Source organism: Balaenoptera ricei, chromosome 5 (genome assembly GCF_028023285.1).
Source record: "Balaenoptera ricei isolate mBalRic1 chromosome 5, mBalRic1.hap2, whole genome shotgun sequence".
Taxonomy (NCBI): Eukaryota; Metazoa; Chordata; class Mammalia; order Artiodactyla; family Balaenopteridae; genus Balaenoptera; species Balaenoptera ricei.
In genome coordinates, this window is record NC_082643.1 from 9,638,260 (window position 1) to 9,654,545 (window position 16,286).

Here is a 16,286-nt window from a genome sequence, read left to right on the forward strand (position 1 = left end):
AAGGGACCCCAAGAGGCAGATATCAGGGAAGCACCAGAAAAATCCACCACCTAATAGTGAGTTCATGACCTGGGAGGGCAAGTTTTTGAAGAAAAGGCAGTAGAGCGTTCCTGACCCGGGTGAGCTTCTGAGAGAAGGAGAGATGGGCAAACAGAAGGGCCACACTTAAGAGAATAGTCCTTTGGTAGCAACAGAGCAGGGAGTTCCAGGGCTGTAAAACTTGAAAAGCTACTTTGGCCTCTCATCACTATACCTCACAGGAACCTCTTGATACTGATACCACAAAAAGCCATCTCACTGAAATGTGAGTAAGAAAAAAGGAACACAGCCAGCAACTAGACAGAGACAGTATTTTTTTTAAAGTATAAAAGAGCACCACGACTTTCTTGAAATAACTCGTTAGAAAAATGCTGCCAAGAAACAAATGAAAACTGTAACTTAACCTAACAAAAATAACTAACAAAAGTTAAGAAGGAAATGATACCAAAAGCACATGCCACAATGACAAAGATAAACTGTATTTCTTTAAAATGAAAAACTTTTGTGCATCAAAAGAGATTATCAACAGAGTGAAAAGACAATCCACAGAATAGGAGAAAGTATCTGCAAGTCATATATCTGATATAGGTTTAATATCCAGAATATGTCTAAGAACTCCTACGACTCGATAACTACAACAACAAAACCCATTCCAAAAATGAATAGACACTTCTCCAAAGAAGATATATGAATGGCTAATAAGCACACAAAAAGATACTCAATTTCACTAGTCATTAAGGATATGCAAATCAGAACCACAATTAGATACACTTCACACCCATTAAGATAGTTATTATCAAAAAAAAATCAGAAAGTGCTGGATAGGATGTGGAAAAATTGGAACCCTTATGCATTGCTGGTGATGATGTAAAATGATACAGCACTATGGCAAACAGGTAGTTCCTCAAAAAGTTTAAAAATAGAATTACCATATGATTCATCAATTACACTTCTGAGTATGTACCCTAAAATCAGGAACTAAAAAAGGTATCTGTACACCAATGTTCATAGCAGCTTTATTCACAGTAGTCAAAAAGTAGAAACAACCCAGGTGCCCATCAACAGATGAATAAACAAAATGTGATATATATATACAACATAATACTATTCATTCTCATAAAGGAATGAAATTCTCATAACCTGAAATGACATAGATGAACCTTGAAAATATTATGCAAAGTAAAATAAGCCAGATACACAAAAAAACCCAAAATTGTATGATTCTATTTATATGAGATACCTAGAATAGGCAAATTCATAGAGACAGAAGGCAGAACAGTGGTTCCAGGGGCTGGGGGGAGGGGGGAATGGGGAGTTATTTTTTAATGGGTACAGAGTTGGAGATGAGGAAAAAGTTCTGGAAATGGATAATGGTAATGGCCACACAATACTGTGAATGTACAAATGCCACTAAATTGTAAGCCTAAAAACAGTTAAAATGGTAAATTTTATGTTACATATATTTTACCACAACTTTTTTAAAAGTTAATGAATCGATCACAATGATGAAAGGATACCACAAAGCAGAAATACAGAAATACAGGGAAGAGATAATCAGTCAAAAGGAGAAAGTGAAATGGAGACTGGCAGAAATCAGCAGTGGAAGGAAAGGAAAAGACAGAAAATTTTCAGAAGTGAAGACTAAATTCTGATGAGCCCAAAGGAGAACAGAAACCATGGACAGCCCAGTAAGGGACATGGAAGACATAAATGAGAAAAGTAGACACAATCAAACATTTTTAAAAATCACAAGGAGTTGACAGCTACAGAAAGCAGTTAAGTGAGCTCCAATATATGTGTTATTGAAGTCCCCAAAGAAGAAAACCAAATAATACCTTGGAGTAGAATATTCAGTGAAGTAGAATATGTAAAGATGTAATTCACAAAAACTTTCTTTAAATAGAAGCCTTGAATCTACAGATTGAAATGGCACAACATACCCAGAACAGTCTACGCAAAGATACATTCTAAGGAAATTATTAGACTAATAATAAAGAAATAATCCTTTGGGCAGCCAGGCAAAAAGTATGTCATAATGAGGAAAGAAAACACGAGTGGCCTCAAATTTACTGACTGCAGTATTTAACATAGGAAGACAATGGAATAAGGCTTACAAGACAGTTAAGAAAACATGAGCCAAACTGAATAACCAATCAATCTGTCCTCCAACTATAAAAGCTACAGTTTGAATAATAGGCTAAGAGAACACTGTACACATGAATCTTCCTTGAGAGAACTACCAGCGCACAAATTTTAACCAATTAATAGATGACTGAGGAGACTCTGATGAAAGGACTGGCAAAGACATTTTAAAAGGAAATTCAAAATTTTAATTTAAGAAAATTAAGCAAAAATAAAATAAAGTAAAAATTTTAAAGTATAACCGTGTTATGCAAGGACGGAATGAAGAACCTGGAACAATTACACTCAAAAGAGAAGACTTGGGTTAAAACATTTCCAGATTTTAGAAAAGCTGCCATGTGATTCAGAGGACAAAACCAGAAAGTGAATGGTATTTATCTGGAGACAGATTTTAAGATATATAAACAAGAAATAATGGTCACTTCTAAAGATGGAATAGATTTTCGCAGAAGGTGGTGAAGTTCCTAGTAATCAAAGATAGGCAAAAACAATAATGTGATACCATTTGTCGTCCTTTCTACTCATGGAAATTTTCCTTAAAAGAAAATGTTGGTAAGAAGAAAAGAGGTGGAATGTAAAGCGGTTCGTATCTGGAGGGCAATTTGGCAACACCCAAGAGACGCTGTATTCACCCTCCCTCTAGGCCATCCTCCCTCTAGCCAGGTCTCCAAACAGGGGAGAAGGGGAGGTAACAGTGTGCAAGACTCGTGCCTTATGCAAATGGGAACTCAAGAGAGTCACAATATACTGTTAATTGGGGAAAAAAAAGAATGCTATGAAATCAAGGTCAAGTATAATCTCTTTTTATAACTTTATATGCTCATAGAAAGAACTATAGGACATAAGCAAATATAGTACATGTTTCTGGGTTATGGAATCTTAGATGATTCTTATTTTCTCCTCTTATTTGTATTTCATAATTTTATATGTTAGACATATATCACTATTATACCAAGAAAAATTAAAAGGTTATTATAAAAAGCTATATTCTCTATATAAAGGAACTCAGGACCTACTGCTGACTTCCAGTGACGGTAGAATAAAAGGTCTGCAAATCCTCTCCTTAAAAAACACTACAGAGACTGGACAAAATTGTCAAAATGACCGTTTCAGAGCTTTAGAAACTGACTGAAGGCAACAAACATTGAGAAACACTTATTGATGAAAAACTCATGAAATTTAGTTAAGAATAGCGTGAGTTTGTGGCACTCTGCCTGGGCCTGCTTCCAACCCCTCCGCCCCCCAGGCTGGGCTGGTAGAGCCCTGAAGACCAGCAGCTTGGGTTTTGGCTGAACTGATTTAGAAGACAGGACAAAACCCCACACCCAGTGGTTCGTGTATCTGAAAATGAACTTATATCCAGAGTATATAAAAAGAACCCCTACAACTCAATAAGAACAAACAACTCAATAAAGAAATGGGCAAAAGATATGAACATTTAACCAAAGATGATATACAAATGGATAATATGCATATGAAAATAAGCCCAACATCATTAGTCTTTCAGAAACTGAGAGAGCACTACAATTTCACTACATGGGCTACAGTAAAAGAAAAAAAAAGCCTGACAAGACCATCTGCTGGCAAGGATATGGAGAACCTGGAACTCTCATACACTGATAATGGGGATGTAAAGTGGTGCAATCATTTTGGACAACAGTTTGGCAGTTTTTAAAAATGTTAAACATAAATTTACCCTATGATCCAGCAATTCCACTCCTACGTACCTACCTAAGAGAAATGAAAATACAAGTTCACACAAAGACTTGGATATGAATGTTCATAGTAGCATTATTCACAATAGTCAAAACTGAAAACCAACCAAATGTCCATCAACTAGTGAATGGATAAACAAAATGTGATATAGTATATAAAAGAATGTTATTCTATTATAATAAAAAGGAATGAAAACTGATACATATTTTTGATGAACCTCAAAAATATTATGCTAGTAAAGAAGCCAGTCGCCATAGAACATATATTGTATGGGTCCATTTATATCAGAAGTCCAAAAAAAGGCAAATGTATAGAAATATAAAGTAAATTAGTGGTTGTCTATGGTTGGGGTTGGTGGTGCAAGTGGGAAGTAACTGTAAATGGGCACAAGGGATCTTACTGAAGTGACAGAATGTTCTAGAACTACACTGTAGTGCCGTTTGCACAATTGGTAAATTTACTAAAAATTATATTGTACATTTTCAATGAGTATTTTATGGTATATAAATTACACCTCAAAGATCGGTTTAAAAAAACAGAAAGTCAACTAGTGCTTGGTAATTTCCTGCTAGACTGTCAGTAGAAAGAATACACTGAATATTAATTTGCTTTTAGAAACATTCCACATTCTTCATTATAACTGCACACTTTATCCAGCTTCAATAATTCTAGATGAAATAGGTAAATTCTGGGGTGGTTCACTATCAAGTGACTGCTGCTATACCAATGTATAAAAACCTGGAAGCACAGAAACATCTGTGTGCTTAGAATCCTTTGGTTATTTTGGGAAAAGGGGTACAAGCTCTTCATGCCACTAATGTTGAACCTGCTGTTCATCACTGCCGGCAGTCTTAATAGAGTCAAGGAGGATTTAAATGGAAGAGAGGTTGTCATCAAATGTGAAAAACACTCTTGGAAAGGCTATACTTGCCATTGGTTCTCAACAAGTTTAGCAAAATGTGAAGTCAGAAACAGAAGGACGTTTTTTAAAAAGTTAGAAAGACTCATTTAAGGTCAATGACCTAATACAGTAAGAAGAACTAGAGTGTTAAAAGATTCTAAAATGTATAGCTTCAGAAAAGCCAAATGTGCTTAAAACTAATGCTGCACGTAAGTACTTGCAGGCTGACGTGATTTACTTAGAGCGTAAACCACAGAAATAAACATTTCTACAAGAGATCATTTACTTACAGTTTGACTAAAACTAGTTTCTCCAGTATTAAAAGAATTGCTGGAAATTAAGACCAAAAGTAAATTAATTGATAGGACAATTTTATATCAAAATTCTCTTTGAACTGTTTTACTTCCAGCATACCTTTTCTACTCTCTACGCTTTTCCTAGAATGAACACTATTTGACTGAGTTCCACTGTATAATTTTAAGTGACATACATTTTTCATACAGTGAAATGGAGTAAAAACTTAGCAAGCCTGTAGTAATATTCTCTAATTCCTTCATTTAGAAAATCTGTTTTTACAGCTAATGAGACTAATTCAAACGTTAGTTACCCTCACCCCATCCCCAGGGACCTAGTTTTGTATTCTTAAGATCATGGAATCTTGCTTTCAGCTTAGGCTAATCACCCCATCACTCATATAAAGGAGGCCCTAATGAAGAGAGGATGGGGGTAGGGGCGTGTTTATGTTAAATTCCCAACAGCCTGACGAAAACGTATAATTGGCTGAGAACTACAAATTCTGGGACATACGCAATGGCTCACAGAATCCTAGAACACTTCTGGGGTATCTCACCTCATTAACTCTAATTCCTTCATGGAACGCCTACGACTAGTCGACCCATGACCACTCAGCTTTCCTTTTCTTACTTCTAGTGATGGGGCACTGACCACCTCATAAGGCAACCAGCTCAATTTTTAGACACCAGAATCTTTAGATGCTTCTTTCTACTGGTTTGACGCTGCATCATTACCTTCTACCCAGCTCTAGGTCTGCTTTATGAAATTTACAGGGAAAGTACACTTCCTTTCATATATTAGACAATTTTTCAAGTAAGTTATATATTTCAATATATATCTGTAAAAGAAGTACTGTACACATTCAAAGTTAACATTCATTGCCTTTATGATTATAAACCAATCTGTTTCTTCCAGACAGAGCTACCATTCCCTGCTCTTTGAGCAGCTTTTATTTTTAATAATTTAAATGTAATAAAAGTAACACATGCACTTGATCAAGACCCAAACAACATACAGGAGTTTAAACTGAAAAGTCTTCTTATCCCAGCTCCAACAGTTCTTATATTTTCTTGCAGAAATTTTGTATGCACAATTAAGTATATATATGCATACTCTTTTGAAAAAGGCAAATGTAACTATTTGTATACTTACACTTGCTTTTGCTACTTTACCTATTTCGGAGGTCTTTCCATATTAGCACATATACCTGTTAATATTACATTATAAAGACACTATAATTGACTTAACCAATCTTATTTACTAATGTTTAGGTTATTTACAGTTCTTGATATTACAAATATTTCAGCAATAAGCATTCTTGCAAACATTTCTATGTAATTGTACAGATACCTGGAAGATAAATTCCTAGAGGTGAGATTGCTAGATCAACAAGTTTATAAATCATACTTTTTTTACGCTAATTCCAAAAGTTAAATGAGTAGTCTCTTGACACCAGACTTATATATGAAAGCAAAATAAATTTTCATTTTACTTGTTACTATATAAATTATAAATTTTGATACGCATTACCACGTTGCCCTACAAAAATGCTTCGTGGTTTACAGCTTAATTGATAGCACGTGAGAATGCCTATTTCCCATTCTATCGTCCTGAAAATTATAAAATTTTAAATTTTGCCAAAATTTAACTATGGATGAGATTGAGCAATTTTGTGTATTAGCACTTACGTTTCTTATTTGTGTGTGAACCTCCTATTCGTAAGCTTTGCCTAATTTTAATTGGGTAGTTTTTCCTACTGATTTATAGGAATTTTTTTGTATATTAAAAAAAAATTAATCTTGTTTTAGTCATGTGTGTTGTAAATATCTGTCCTAGTTTTCTTTTGGCATTTTAATTTGTTTATGATACTTGTGGTTGTGCAGACATTTTGGTTGTCAGAAAACTTTACCCATCTTTTTCTTTAGGGTCTGCGGCTTGGGTCTCCTTTGAAACACATTCCTTGATCCAAAATTAATTTTTAACTTCACACGTGTTCTTCTAGTATTTTTATGATTTTACTTTGATATTTACATCTTTGATCCATCTCTAGTTTTAAAGAGTTAGGAAGAAATCCAGCAATTATTTTCCTTCAAGTAGCTAGCCATTATTAAACTGTTTTAATTCCTGTCATTTTACTATCTGATATGCTAAATTCTCCAAACTTAGTCTTAAAGGAGTAGCTATAATAATTCAGAGCTGTCATAAAATAATATCATATAGATTATTTTCCCATAAACCACTCATTTTGAATGATAAATTTTAAAAAATCTCCAAACTGCCTGTTATTTATATAATTATATAACATATAAACTTAATTATGCTATGACTTGCTGCAGTATCTCTCCATAAACCATTGCTATTTCACGGTTACAGAGAACAGCTCAGATATGCTTTCTTATGGTCTCTGTTTCACAAACTACTGGACGCAAGCTTCTTCTGTGTCTTTGAAATTTAGTTTCCCTAAGTCAGCTTTAAGATATGGATCAGAATTAATCTAACTTCTCATTTTAGCATGGTCTTCCCTACTCAGTTGCCTCATTCTTTCACTTTCTATGCTACTTCATGCTAGTTTGCAGGTTCCAGCACTGTCACTAAAATTTCCTCAAAATCTTCTGTACAGGAATTAACACTAAACCCATCCACACAACCAACCGTGCTTCAAACTAATGAACCCTAGAATAAGTAACCTAAATACAAGTGACTTTACCCCCAACTCAGCATCTAAACACTCATCTATTACTGTGTTATGGACGATTTTCTGTTTGATTTTTGAATTCTCTATGGCAAAGATGAAAATTCTTCTTGCAACACAATTCACATGTGAAGAAGATAGACATGCCTTTGACTATGAATCTAGTCTTCTAATACCTCATCATTGGTTTACTGTAAAAGAAAACAAGGCAAAATGAAATGTTTAATCCTGTTTAAAATTTGGTCTAAATCCAATAATATAAACATTCCATTCAGATTATAGAGTTCCTTTTTTTATTTAAAACAGATAATTATAGTATTAAGGAAACCACCTTAAGGCAAGTAGCGAGCCATATAACAAAGGTAGTATTTTATGATGCTTTACAGTTTACAGTGTATTTTCACATTAGTGTTTGATTTGATTCTCACAACAATCTCAAACAATTTAGGCTGCTATTGTCCCCATTTGATTGATGAGGAAGTGAGAGGTTAAACATCTTGCCCAAGGTCACAGAGCCAGGAACTGGCTGACCCAAGACTCAAAGCCATGCCTCCTGCCTTCAAATCCTGCCTCATTCTAATGCATGACAAGCTTCCCCAAACCACAGAACTTTAAGCCATTGCGTGATGCGGTATATCGGTTAAGATGTCTTGGACTGCAAGTAATTGAAATTTCAGCTCAAACTAGCTAAAATAATAAAGGACATTTATTAACACATTATAATAATACAAAGGAGTTCAGGGGAATGGAAGACTAAGTTGGTAGATGCAATGGCTCGTCAATGTCACCACTACTTTGCCATTCATTGATCAATTAACTAAAGGCAGATCTTTAGGCTGCCTTCCCTCTCGATCCATAGATTAGATGCCTGCCAGCAGCATCTGGGGTATTGAATTCCTTGTTTACATTCAGTAGGGGAGTGGGAGACAGACTGCTACCGTAACCATGGACCATATGTCCTTCTCTTTGTTTGATTTGAGCAAGTTAGGTTATGGCCAGAGACAGTGTTTGTTTACACATTTCCCCTGCTACCTTTGCATTTAGGTGGGAACACGTGACTAGTTCAAAGCAATGAACTATGAGAAGAGAAGTGAGTCACTTCCAGAATGAGGCAGATAAGAGCATGTGTGCCTCCTCCATTTCTTTCTTTCCCTGATGTAACCTAGGGGATACACGGTAATATGTTAAACTAGCAAATAGATCACAGAATGGAGGAAGCCTGGATACCAGAGCCACCAGATGGAAGAGAGATTCTGATAACCTGCATCAGACTCTGAGTAATCTACAAATTAATTTTTGTCTCCCTGAGCTACTGAGATTTCAGGATTTGTCTGTTGGGACATCCAGCGTTAATTACCTTGATCCATGCAGATTACATGCCCACCTGAGGGAAAGCTATGCACTGAGCAGACTAAACATCATCTGAGATGGAATGGATGTGCAGTCTTTTGACTATATGCAATTTTATAGTAAGAATTCCTGTGCTATTCGGGTGGAAACTCAAATGATTAAAAGTACAAAATATTTATAATTATCCTGCTAATTTTTGCTAAATGGAAAATTGTGCCATTTTCACGAAAAGCACCATCAAAAAGATAGAATGCCTTTGCAGACATACCTTTAGATTCTTGAGGGTCTTCAAAAATCCTTTTAAAAATAAAATACAAGCAGGTGAAACTGCAAAACCTAGGGCATGACTGATCTGTTCTGTGCAAACATTTATTGAACAACTACTACTGCCTAGCTCTGAGCAAGAAGCAAGTAATGCAAATAAGATAGGACCCCTTCTGTCGAAACTATTGCCTACTAGAAGGTGGATAGACAAATTATGGCAAAAATTTGAACAGATGGTCAAATACTCCCTAAAATCTACTATCAAGACAGCACACTGCTCAATAATGTCTAAGATCAGAGTGTAGTAAATAACATAACCAGCATTTAAGCTCAGGTACTCCAAGCTCCAAACAAGGCCCATGTTTTTCTAAAACCCCAATAAAAAACGGGTTTAAAAAAATTAAGAAATTCATCATGACATTTAAGAAACCTAAATGCAGCCTTTGTGGGAGGAAGCTGGTACCAAAAATCAAACTAGAAACTACAAAGAGGATAATTGTGATGGCCTTGAAATTTGACCTTACATACTGTTTGTTGTATTAAAGAAAGTTTGGTTCAGTTAAATTGATAACAAGAGAAACAATAAGCAGAACAGACACAACGTAGTATTGACAACATGTAAGGATATAGGATAGCTTGGTAGATATATTCAACATAGATAATTAAGAAGAGATGAAAGATAATTAAGAAGAGATGGAAGAACCAAATTAAGCACCCAACATTTATGAGACACTAAATATTCATGTCTTTAATGGGTTGCCCATTGATTGTACCCATTCTGGCCCCATGTGCTCTCTGCCTGAGATATGCGCATAAAAATCCATAGCTGTTCAGCAGTGTCTTAGCAAGTTACAATTATACCTAGGCACACTTGCCCCTGATGATAGAGCAAGCTCTGTTGGCTCCAGATACACTCCATCTGCTGGGCCAGCTCACACTCAATACTGGTCTTCAGAAATGCACCATGATCAGGGAAGGCTGATTGCCGAGAAGGCAAGAAAGAAAGGAAGGATGAATATTACGTAACACAGGATTCAGGGAGTGTGGTCCTTTAGTCCCACTTAAACCCCTTCTAAGTAGGTAAACCTACCCCTATGTTTTCCCCCTTGCTTCATGCTGTGTTTTAGGCTGATTCAATAAATCTGCGACTAGAGTATCTTGATTTGGTCTGTGAGCCTTTCTGTACTGTGACCTGCCTACACTATGAGGTATGTGTAAGGTAAGCTGATGGCACCAGAGGGTAAGGCCAGGAGGTGCCCAAGTTAGGGACAAAGGCTACAAAAGCCTGGGATACCCCTGGAATTGTTGCCAGCACCAGCAAGAGTTGGGGCTAAGTCAGGACAGGTGGCCCGCTGGGTCCTGACAATACCAAGAGAACTGACCCACAAATTTACCAGCCACAGACTTGCTACCTGAACTCACTCACACAGCAGAACATTCAGAGTATGTTCTTATAGTATAAGAACCTACTATAAGAACCTACACGTAAGCACTCTAGGCTCCCCTTTCTTCATCCACTGGAATATGCAAACTCCCCATTCTCAGCCCACCTCTCCTCAAAATGACCACACGCCACCTTGGACAGAACAGCTGGAGGGGCAGGGAATCTGAAAGACTCAGGATTCACCTGAGAAAGCTTGAGTCATCACGAGAAGAGACTAAGATAACATCAGTTGGCAAGTATAAGTTTTCTGTTCCGCCTGGGGGTGATGTACTGAAGAAAAATAGGTATGTTACAGTAAAGAACCTACCTCTTCTTTGTAAAGTAAGTAAATTCGTGAGTCCATTACAGTTCTACTAACAGCACTAGAAATTTGGGACAGAGAAAAAACAAAAGGAATGAGGAAGAGAAAGTTGGTAAGTCAATGGAAGTAGGAAATGAAAATCTTTAAACCTGTCTGTCCCACTTCAAGAATCCATAAACACACACACCCATACACACACTCTACAAACATCTGGTACTCGATTATTTTGTCTGCAGAATGACTATCTTCAGTAGCAGGATACTGAGCAGTTACTACATACATGTCTAAGTAGAAAAGTCCCAAACTAAAAAAAGCATATGAGCCCATATGCATTCATTTATGTGTGACTTAGTTCTCACTTTTCTGCCACAAACATAAAGTGTTTTGTTCTTCGATAGCTCTTTTTCCAGAAATACTATGCCACGATTCCTAAAAATGTGTTTCCTCCTATAGTAAAACTGAGACACAGCACAATCAAAGGCCAAGCTGAAGTCGAAGGGTAAGAATGATTGAGAAGTACTCATTCACTGGAGTGAATAATCTCTTAAATGGTATGATTTTTATGTCAACATTAAATGAAATTTTGTACATGCTTTGGATATAAATTAAGGAAAAATATGGAATTTCATACATGGGTTAGTCTGCTTTTTAGTCAAGGTAGAGATCAATATATGAAGGCCAAGGGCAAGTAGTAAAGATCCAATCAATCAGATGTCTGCAAATCTCAGGACAAGTAGATCAATCTGATGCTTTACACATTTCCAGCTCTAAAGTATTTCTTTTATAAAGCTGGAAGAATGCACACCTGTGTCTGAAGTAAAATAAAAACCCAGTATTTCCACATAGAAAAATCAGATTTTGAAGGAAACTCTTTGGAGTGATAAAAAGATCACCAGCTGCACACCTGGATGCTACAAGCACCCAAGCATCGGGGCTGAACAGAAAAGAGACAAGAGTCGGGAAGACTGGCACACAAGATGCTGAGATGTTCTGAGCTGAAAACGAGGGAGTCAATCACCCTGTAGTTTTACTAAGAAGATTCAACCTGTGGGGCTAATGCGCCATCTGGTGGCCATTCAGGGCCTATGTGTCAAAAATTACCCAGATATTTCTAGATATTTTAGGATGCCATCATAGCTACAACAAAATACAGCTCATTCTGAAACTTAATAAAAATTATCTGATCTCAATGTGATGAAACACTAGGGAGCAGTTAATAATACAGAATAAGATATTTTTCATTTAGTACCTCCAGGGACAAAAAAAAAATGCCCCTTGGAATACAATACCAACTTGAGATTTCTTTATGCATTTTCTGTATATTGAGATAAAAACTTTAATTACAGTATCCTGTAAGTTATATAATTGAAGATATATTCGGTTATTGCAAAAGATTACATGTAAGCACCAACAGAACTGCTTTTGAAATTCATGAATTTCAGCCCTAGAAATATACACATTTCCCCATGGATTTTATATCAGTGTTATTTATTGCTGCCACTGTATTATAACCAGAAGTTTCCAGAAGGATTCACACTCATTTATCCACTTAGCTCTTTCACCATTACTTTTAGCAACCACGCTGAAATAAAAATTCTAGAAATTACTAAATGAAAACAAGAATATGAAATAGAAAAATGCTATATATATTCTCGGAAGCAAATAAATTAATGGTTATTTTAATTCTTTTAATTTGTTCTCAATCTAGGCACAAGATATTTCCAATAACTACAATTTAGCTCATATTTAACTCTTTCAGAACAAGAAAGCCTAAAACGCTCAAGCGTGATCTACAGTGTACCAAGTTCACTCAACTGAATAAACTCGGCACGCATCTTCCTTCACCTTTTTTTTGGAAAAGGAAAGTGGACAAAAATACGGAATGCCACCCCAAATACTGCTTCATGTCCATCTGAATAGACAGGAATTTAAGTTAACAAATCTCCGGCCACCTCCTAGGAAGGAAAAACAGAGGCACTCAGACATCTCCCCAGAAGTCGGAGGGCGGAGGCCCCTCCTGGGCCCCGGCAGAGCCCACGGAGACAGAGGCGGCCTGTACTCACACAGATGGTGAGAGCTCCAGCGCCCATCTCGCAGGAAGTACCCAGTAGATCTGATGAAGACTGGATGAAAACATCAAAATGACAGCAAAACACTAGAATTCCATTCGGTCGATGTGCTCCGATGTGAAACACAGCTCCAGATCCAGAGGCCCCACGGTGAGCGGAGAGCGGCTCCCAGCATTTTCGGAAGTGTGGTTTTGCTTCTGATTTTGGCTGAACTCACATGGCTGGGAGGACCGCCTGGAGTTGAAATCCGATCCAGAGCGTCTAGGACTGGCGAGCAGGCGGAGCCACGTGACCTGGGTCTTAAGTCGCTGACATCTTCTCCTTAAACCTGACTTGCTAGATGCCACACACAGGCTTCTTCCGTTCAGAAAATGCCCATCACCTGGCGGTGTTCGTTAACAGGACTTAACTAAGTGCAGAAAGCGAAAACATGCTTGCTTCCCGTGGCTACTCATCGCCAAGAAAAATTCACGTATTTACACTCAGGTTTAAATCTGCAGGCATACCTCTCACTTTTTCTGAGGCAGTTTTCACTTCTGTTGCCCCCCCCCTAAAAATCAGTTACATTCCATCAGAATTTTCTTCCTTCCACCTTTATTCTATCAGCACTGTTCTAAATGACATGCTCTATTTTGTGTAGCTGTTACTTAATGCTTCTAATTATTTTCAAATTATCTTACCTACACTGGTGATAAACATAAAACATGTTTCCAGACAGCCATAATTCTACGTATGTGATTTACTGTCTGGAAAATTAGCCTCTAGCTGACCTTTCAAGAATTTTCTACTCCATATGCTGTGTCATTAGAAAATCTGATTTAACAATTTCCAAACATTTAAACGGATAGCTAAAATATCCATTTCATTCAAGCCAGAAGGAAACTATCCTATTTTTTTAATACCACTTTTCTGTCAAATCTTTTTTACTGGCACCTTTAAGAGAATGCTGACGAATAGTACGTGGGAAGTTTCACTTGACCCAACTTTAAAAGACTTAAATTGCCCCCAATCACAAAACATATTAATAATGTTGTATCTTAAGGGGAGGAGGTGGGAGGAAAAGGGAAAAACGAAATCATCTCGCATTTCAATACTTTTCTTCAAATCTAGTATTCTTTGTGTAACTATAGCCAACCAATGCTACCTGCAGCAGAGCCAAGATAGCAGATCGTATCAAGCAAGCCACAGAACGTGACAGAGTATGTTTTATTTCTATACATGCACACATAACACTGCACAGACTCTACTTCCAAGAGACAGAATAACACAATCCCAAGGCCATACAAGGGAATGGACATGGGATAATGGACAGAATCTTCTCTATTGCAAAAAGGAAATTTTTTCTACTTCCACCTTAATCTAGATTTTATCACTTCTGCTTCTCGTTCACCCATTAGAAAACTAGGCTGATTACTAAGGAAAATCATAAAATAAACTGTTTCTAATACTTAAATTTGTCTTTTTCTAATTATATAAATATTGCTTGTCCATGGTGAAAAATAAAAAGATTAGGTCACCTCGAGGCCCATCATCCAACATCACCCAATCAATATGTGTTACCTACACACTGGGCCAGGTGCTATGCTATACACCTTACTGACAATGTATGTACCTTCATTCCGGGATCATCCAATGGGGAGAGGAAGGAATAAGTAAGTAAACTTTTTTTTTGGATTAGTAAATGTAGAGACGCTAATAAAGAAGCCAAGATGTGGTAAAAGAATAACAGAGGTCACCCAGAAACATTTAACATATCTACTTCCAGGATCTTTTCTATGCTTTTTAAAAAACATAATTTGGGCTTCCCTGGTGGCGCAGCGGTTGAGAGTCTGCCTGCCAGTGCAGGGGACACGGGTTCGAGCCCTGGTCTGGGAGGATCCCACATGCCGCGGAGCAACTGGGCCCGTGAGCCACAACTACTGAGCCTGCGCGTCTGGAGCCTGTGCTCCGCAACAAGAGAGGCCGCGACAGTGAGAGGCCCGCGCACCGCGATGAAGAGTGGCCCCTGCTTGCCACAACTAGAGAAAGCCCTCGCACAGAAACAAAGACCCAACACAGCCATAAGTAAATAAATAAATAAATAAAATTTAAAAAAAAAAATAGGAATCTACCTTTAAAAAAATAAATAAATAAATAAAAAACATAATTTAAATCTAATTTCTGATCATTTTAAATCCTAATTTTTTTCACTTAACATTGCATCAGAGGCCGGATCCCATATTGTTAGCATTATAAACAATTTTAATCATGTGTAGTACTACATTCTGTGTATATAACCATTTAGTCATTCTCCCATTTTTAGACATTTACATGGTTTCCGATTTTATGTATGTATGATTTTAAGTAATGCTTTGTCCTCATTTTAATTTTTTTTCCTAGTAAAGACTCCTGAAAGTGAAATTTCTGGATCACAGAATATGAACATGTGCTAAGGCTCCTGACATACACTGGCTTTGGCAGTTTATATTCTACAACCCACCCTACCCAAGTCGGAATATTTTGTAAAACATTTCCTACGTCAGTTAGCGAAAATGATTTCTCATCTTAAAACTTACACTTCTTTTTTATTATAACATTAAAGATATGAAAATCCTTATTAGTCATTGGTATTTTCTGTTCTGTGAACTGTCTTTGATCCATTTTCTTTGTCCATTTACCAAATGCAGTCAGTTGCAGTCTCTTTTATAGGGTCATTGTAAAGATCAAATGATATAATCCATAAAAGGCATTTATTTTTATTACCATTTGCCAGGGGCTATGCTAACAACTTTCGATGCTTATCATATGGTTTGACCATATATCTATCTGGAATTATTCAAAATATAGTAAAAAGATGATGTTTTATTTTCATATAACTACTGTGGCCCAGACTGTTAACACTCTCCTGTATGTAATCTCTCTTTCTGATAACATTTGAGCTCTTTCTCCCCCTTAGTTGGCTGAGCCCACGGTTATCCAGCTGGAGACTACATTTCCCAACCTTTCACACAGGTAGACAGGGCCATGTGACCAGATTTGCATTACAGAATGTGTACTGATAATATATGTGCAATAGTATTCTGTGTCATGTGCTT

General features: G+C 36.8%; 2 protein-coding genes across 5 annotated transcripts in view; one reads left to right on the top strand and one right to left on the bottom strand.

Moving 5' to 3' along the window:
- The window catches only part of HERC3 (HECT and RLD domain containing E3 ubiquitin protein ligase 3), a 513,145-nt gene extending 504,883 nt beyond the window's left edge, over positions 1-8,262 (top strand). Inside the window, exon 12 of the mRNA XM_059922404.1 lies at positions 8,252-8,262. The gene's annotated coding sequence lies outside the window, so the exon portion shown is untranslated. The remainder of the gene's footprint in view (positions 1-8,251) is intronic.
- Positions 1-13,341, bottom strand: part of FAM13A (family with sequence similarity 13 member A) — a 340,455-nt gene extending 327,114 nt beyond the window's left edge. For 3 of the 4 annotated variants that reach the window (XR_009503212.1, XR_009503211.1, XM_059922405.1), the window contains exon 1: positions 13,207-13,340. Coding sequence is in view for 2 of the 4 variants with exons in the window: in XM_059922405.1 (XP_059778388.1) it covers positions 13,207-13,233 (27 nt within the window). In the remaining 2 variants the exon portion in view is untranslated. Of the gene's footprint in view, positions 1-13,206 lie in introns of all 4 variants that reach the window. The other variant, XM_059922406.1, reaches the window with a different exon arrangement.
- Between the last annotated feature and the right edge of the window lie 2,945 nt (positions 13,342-16,286).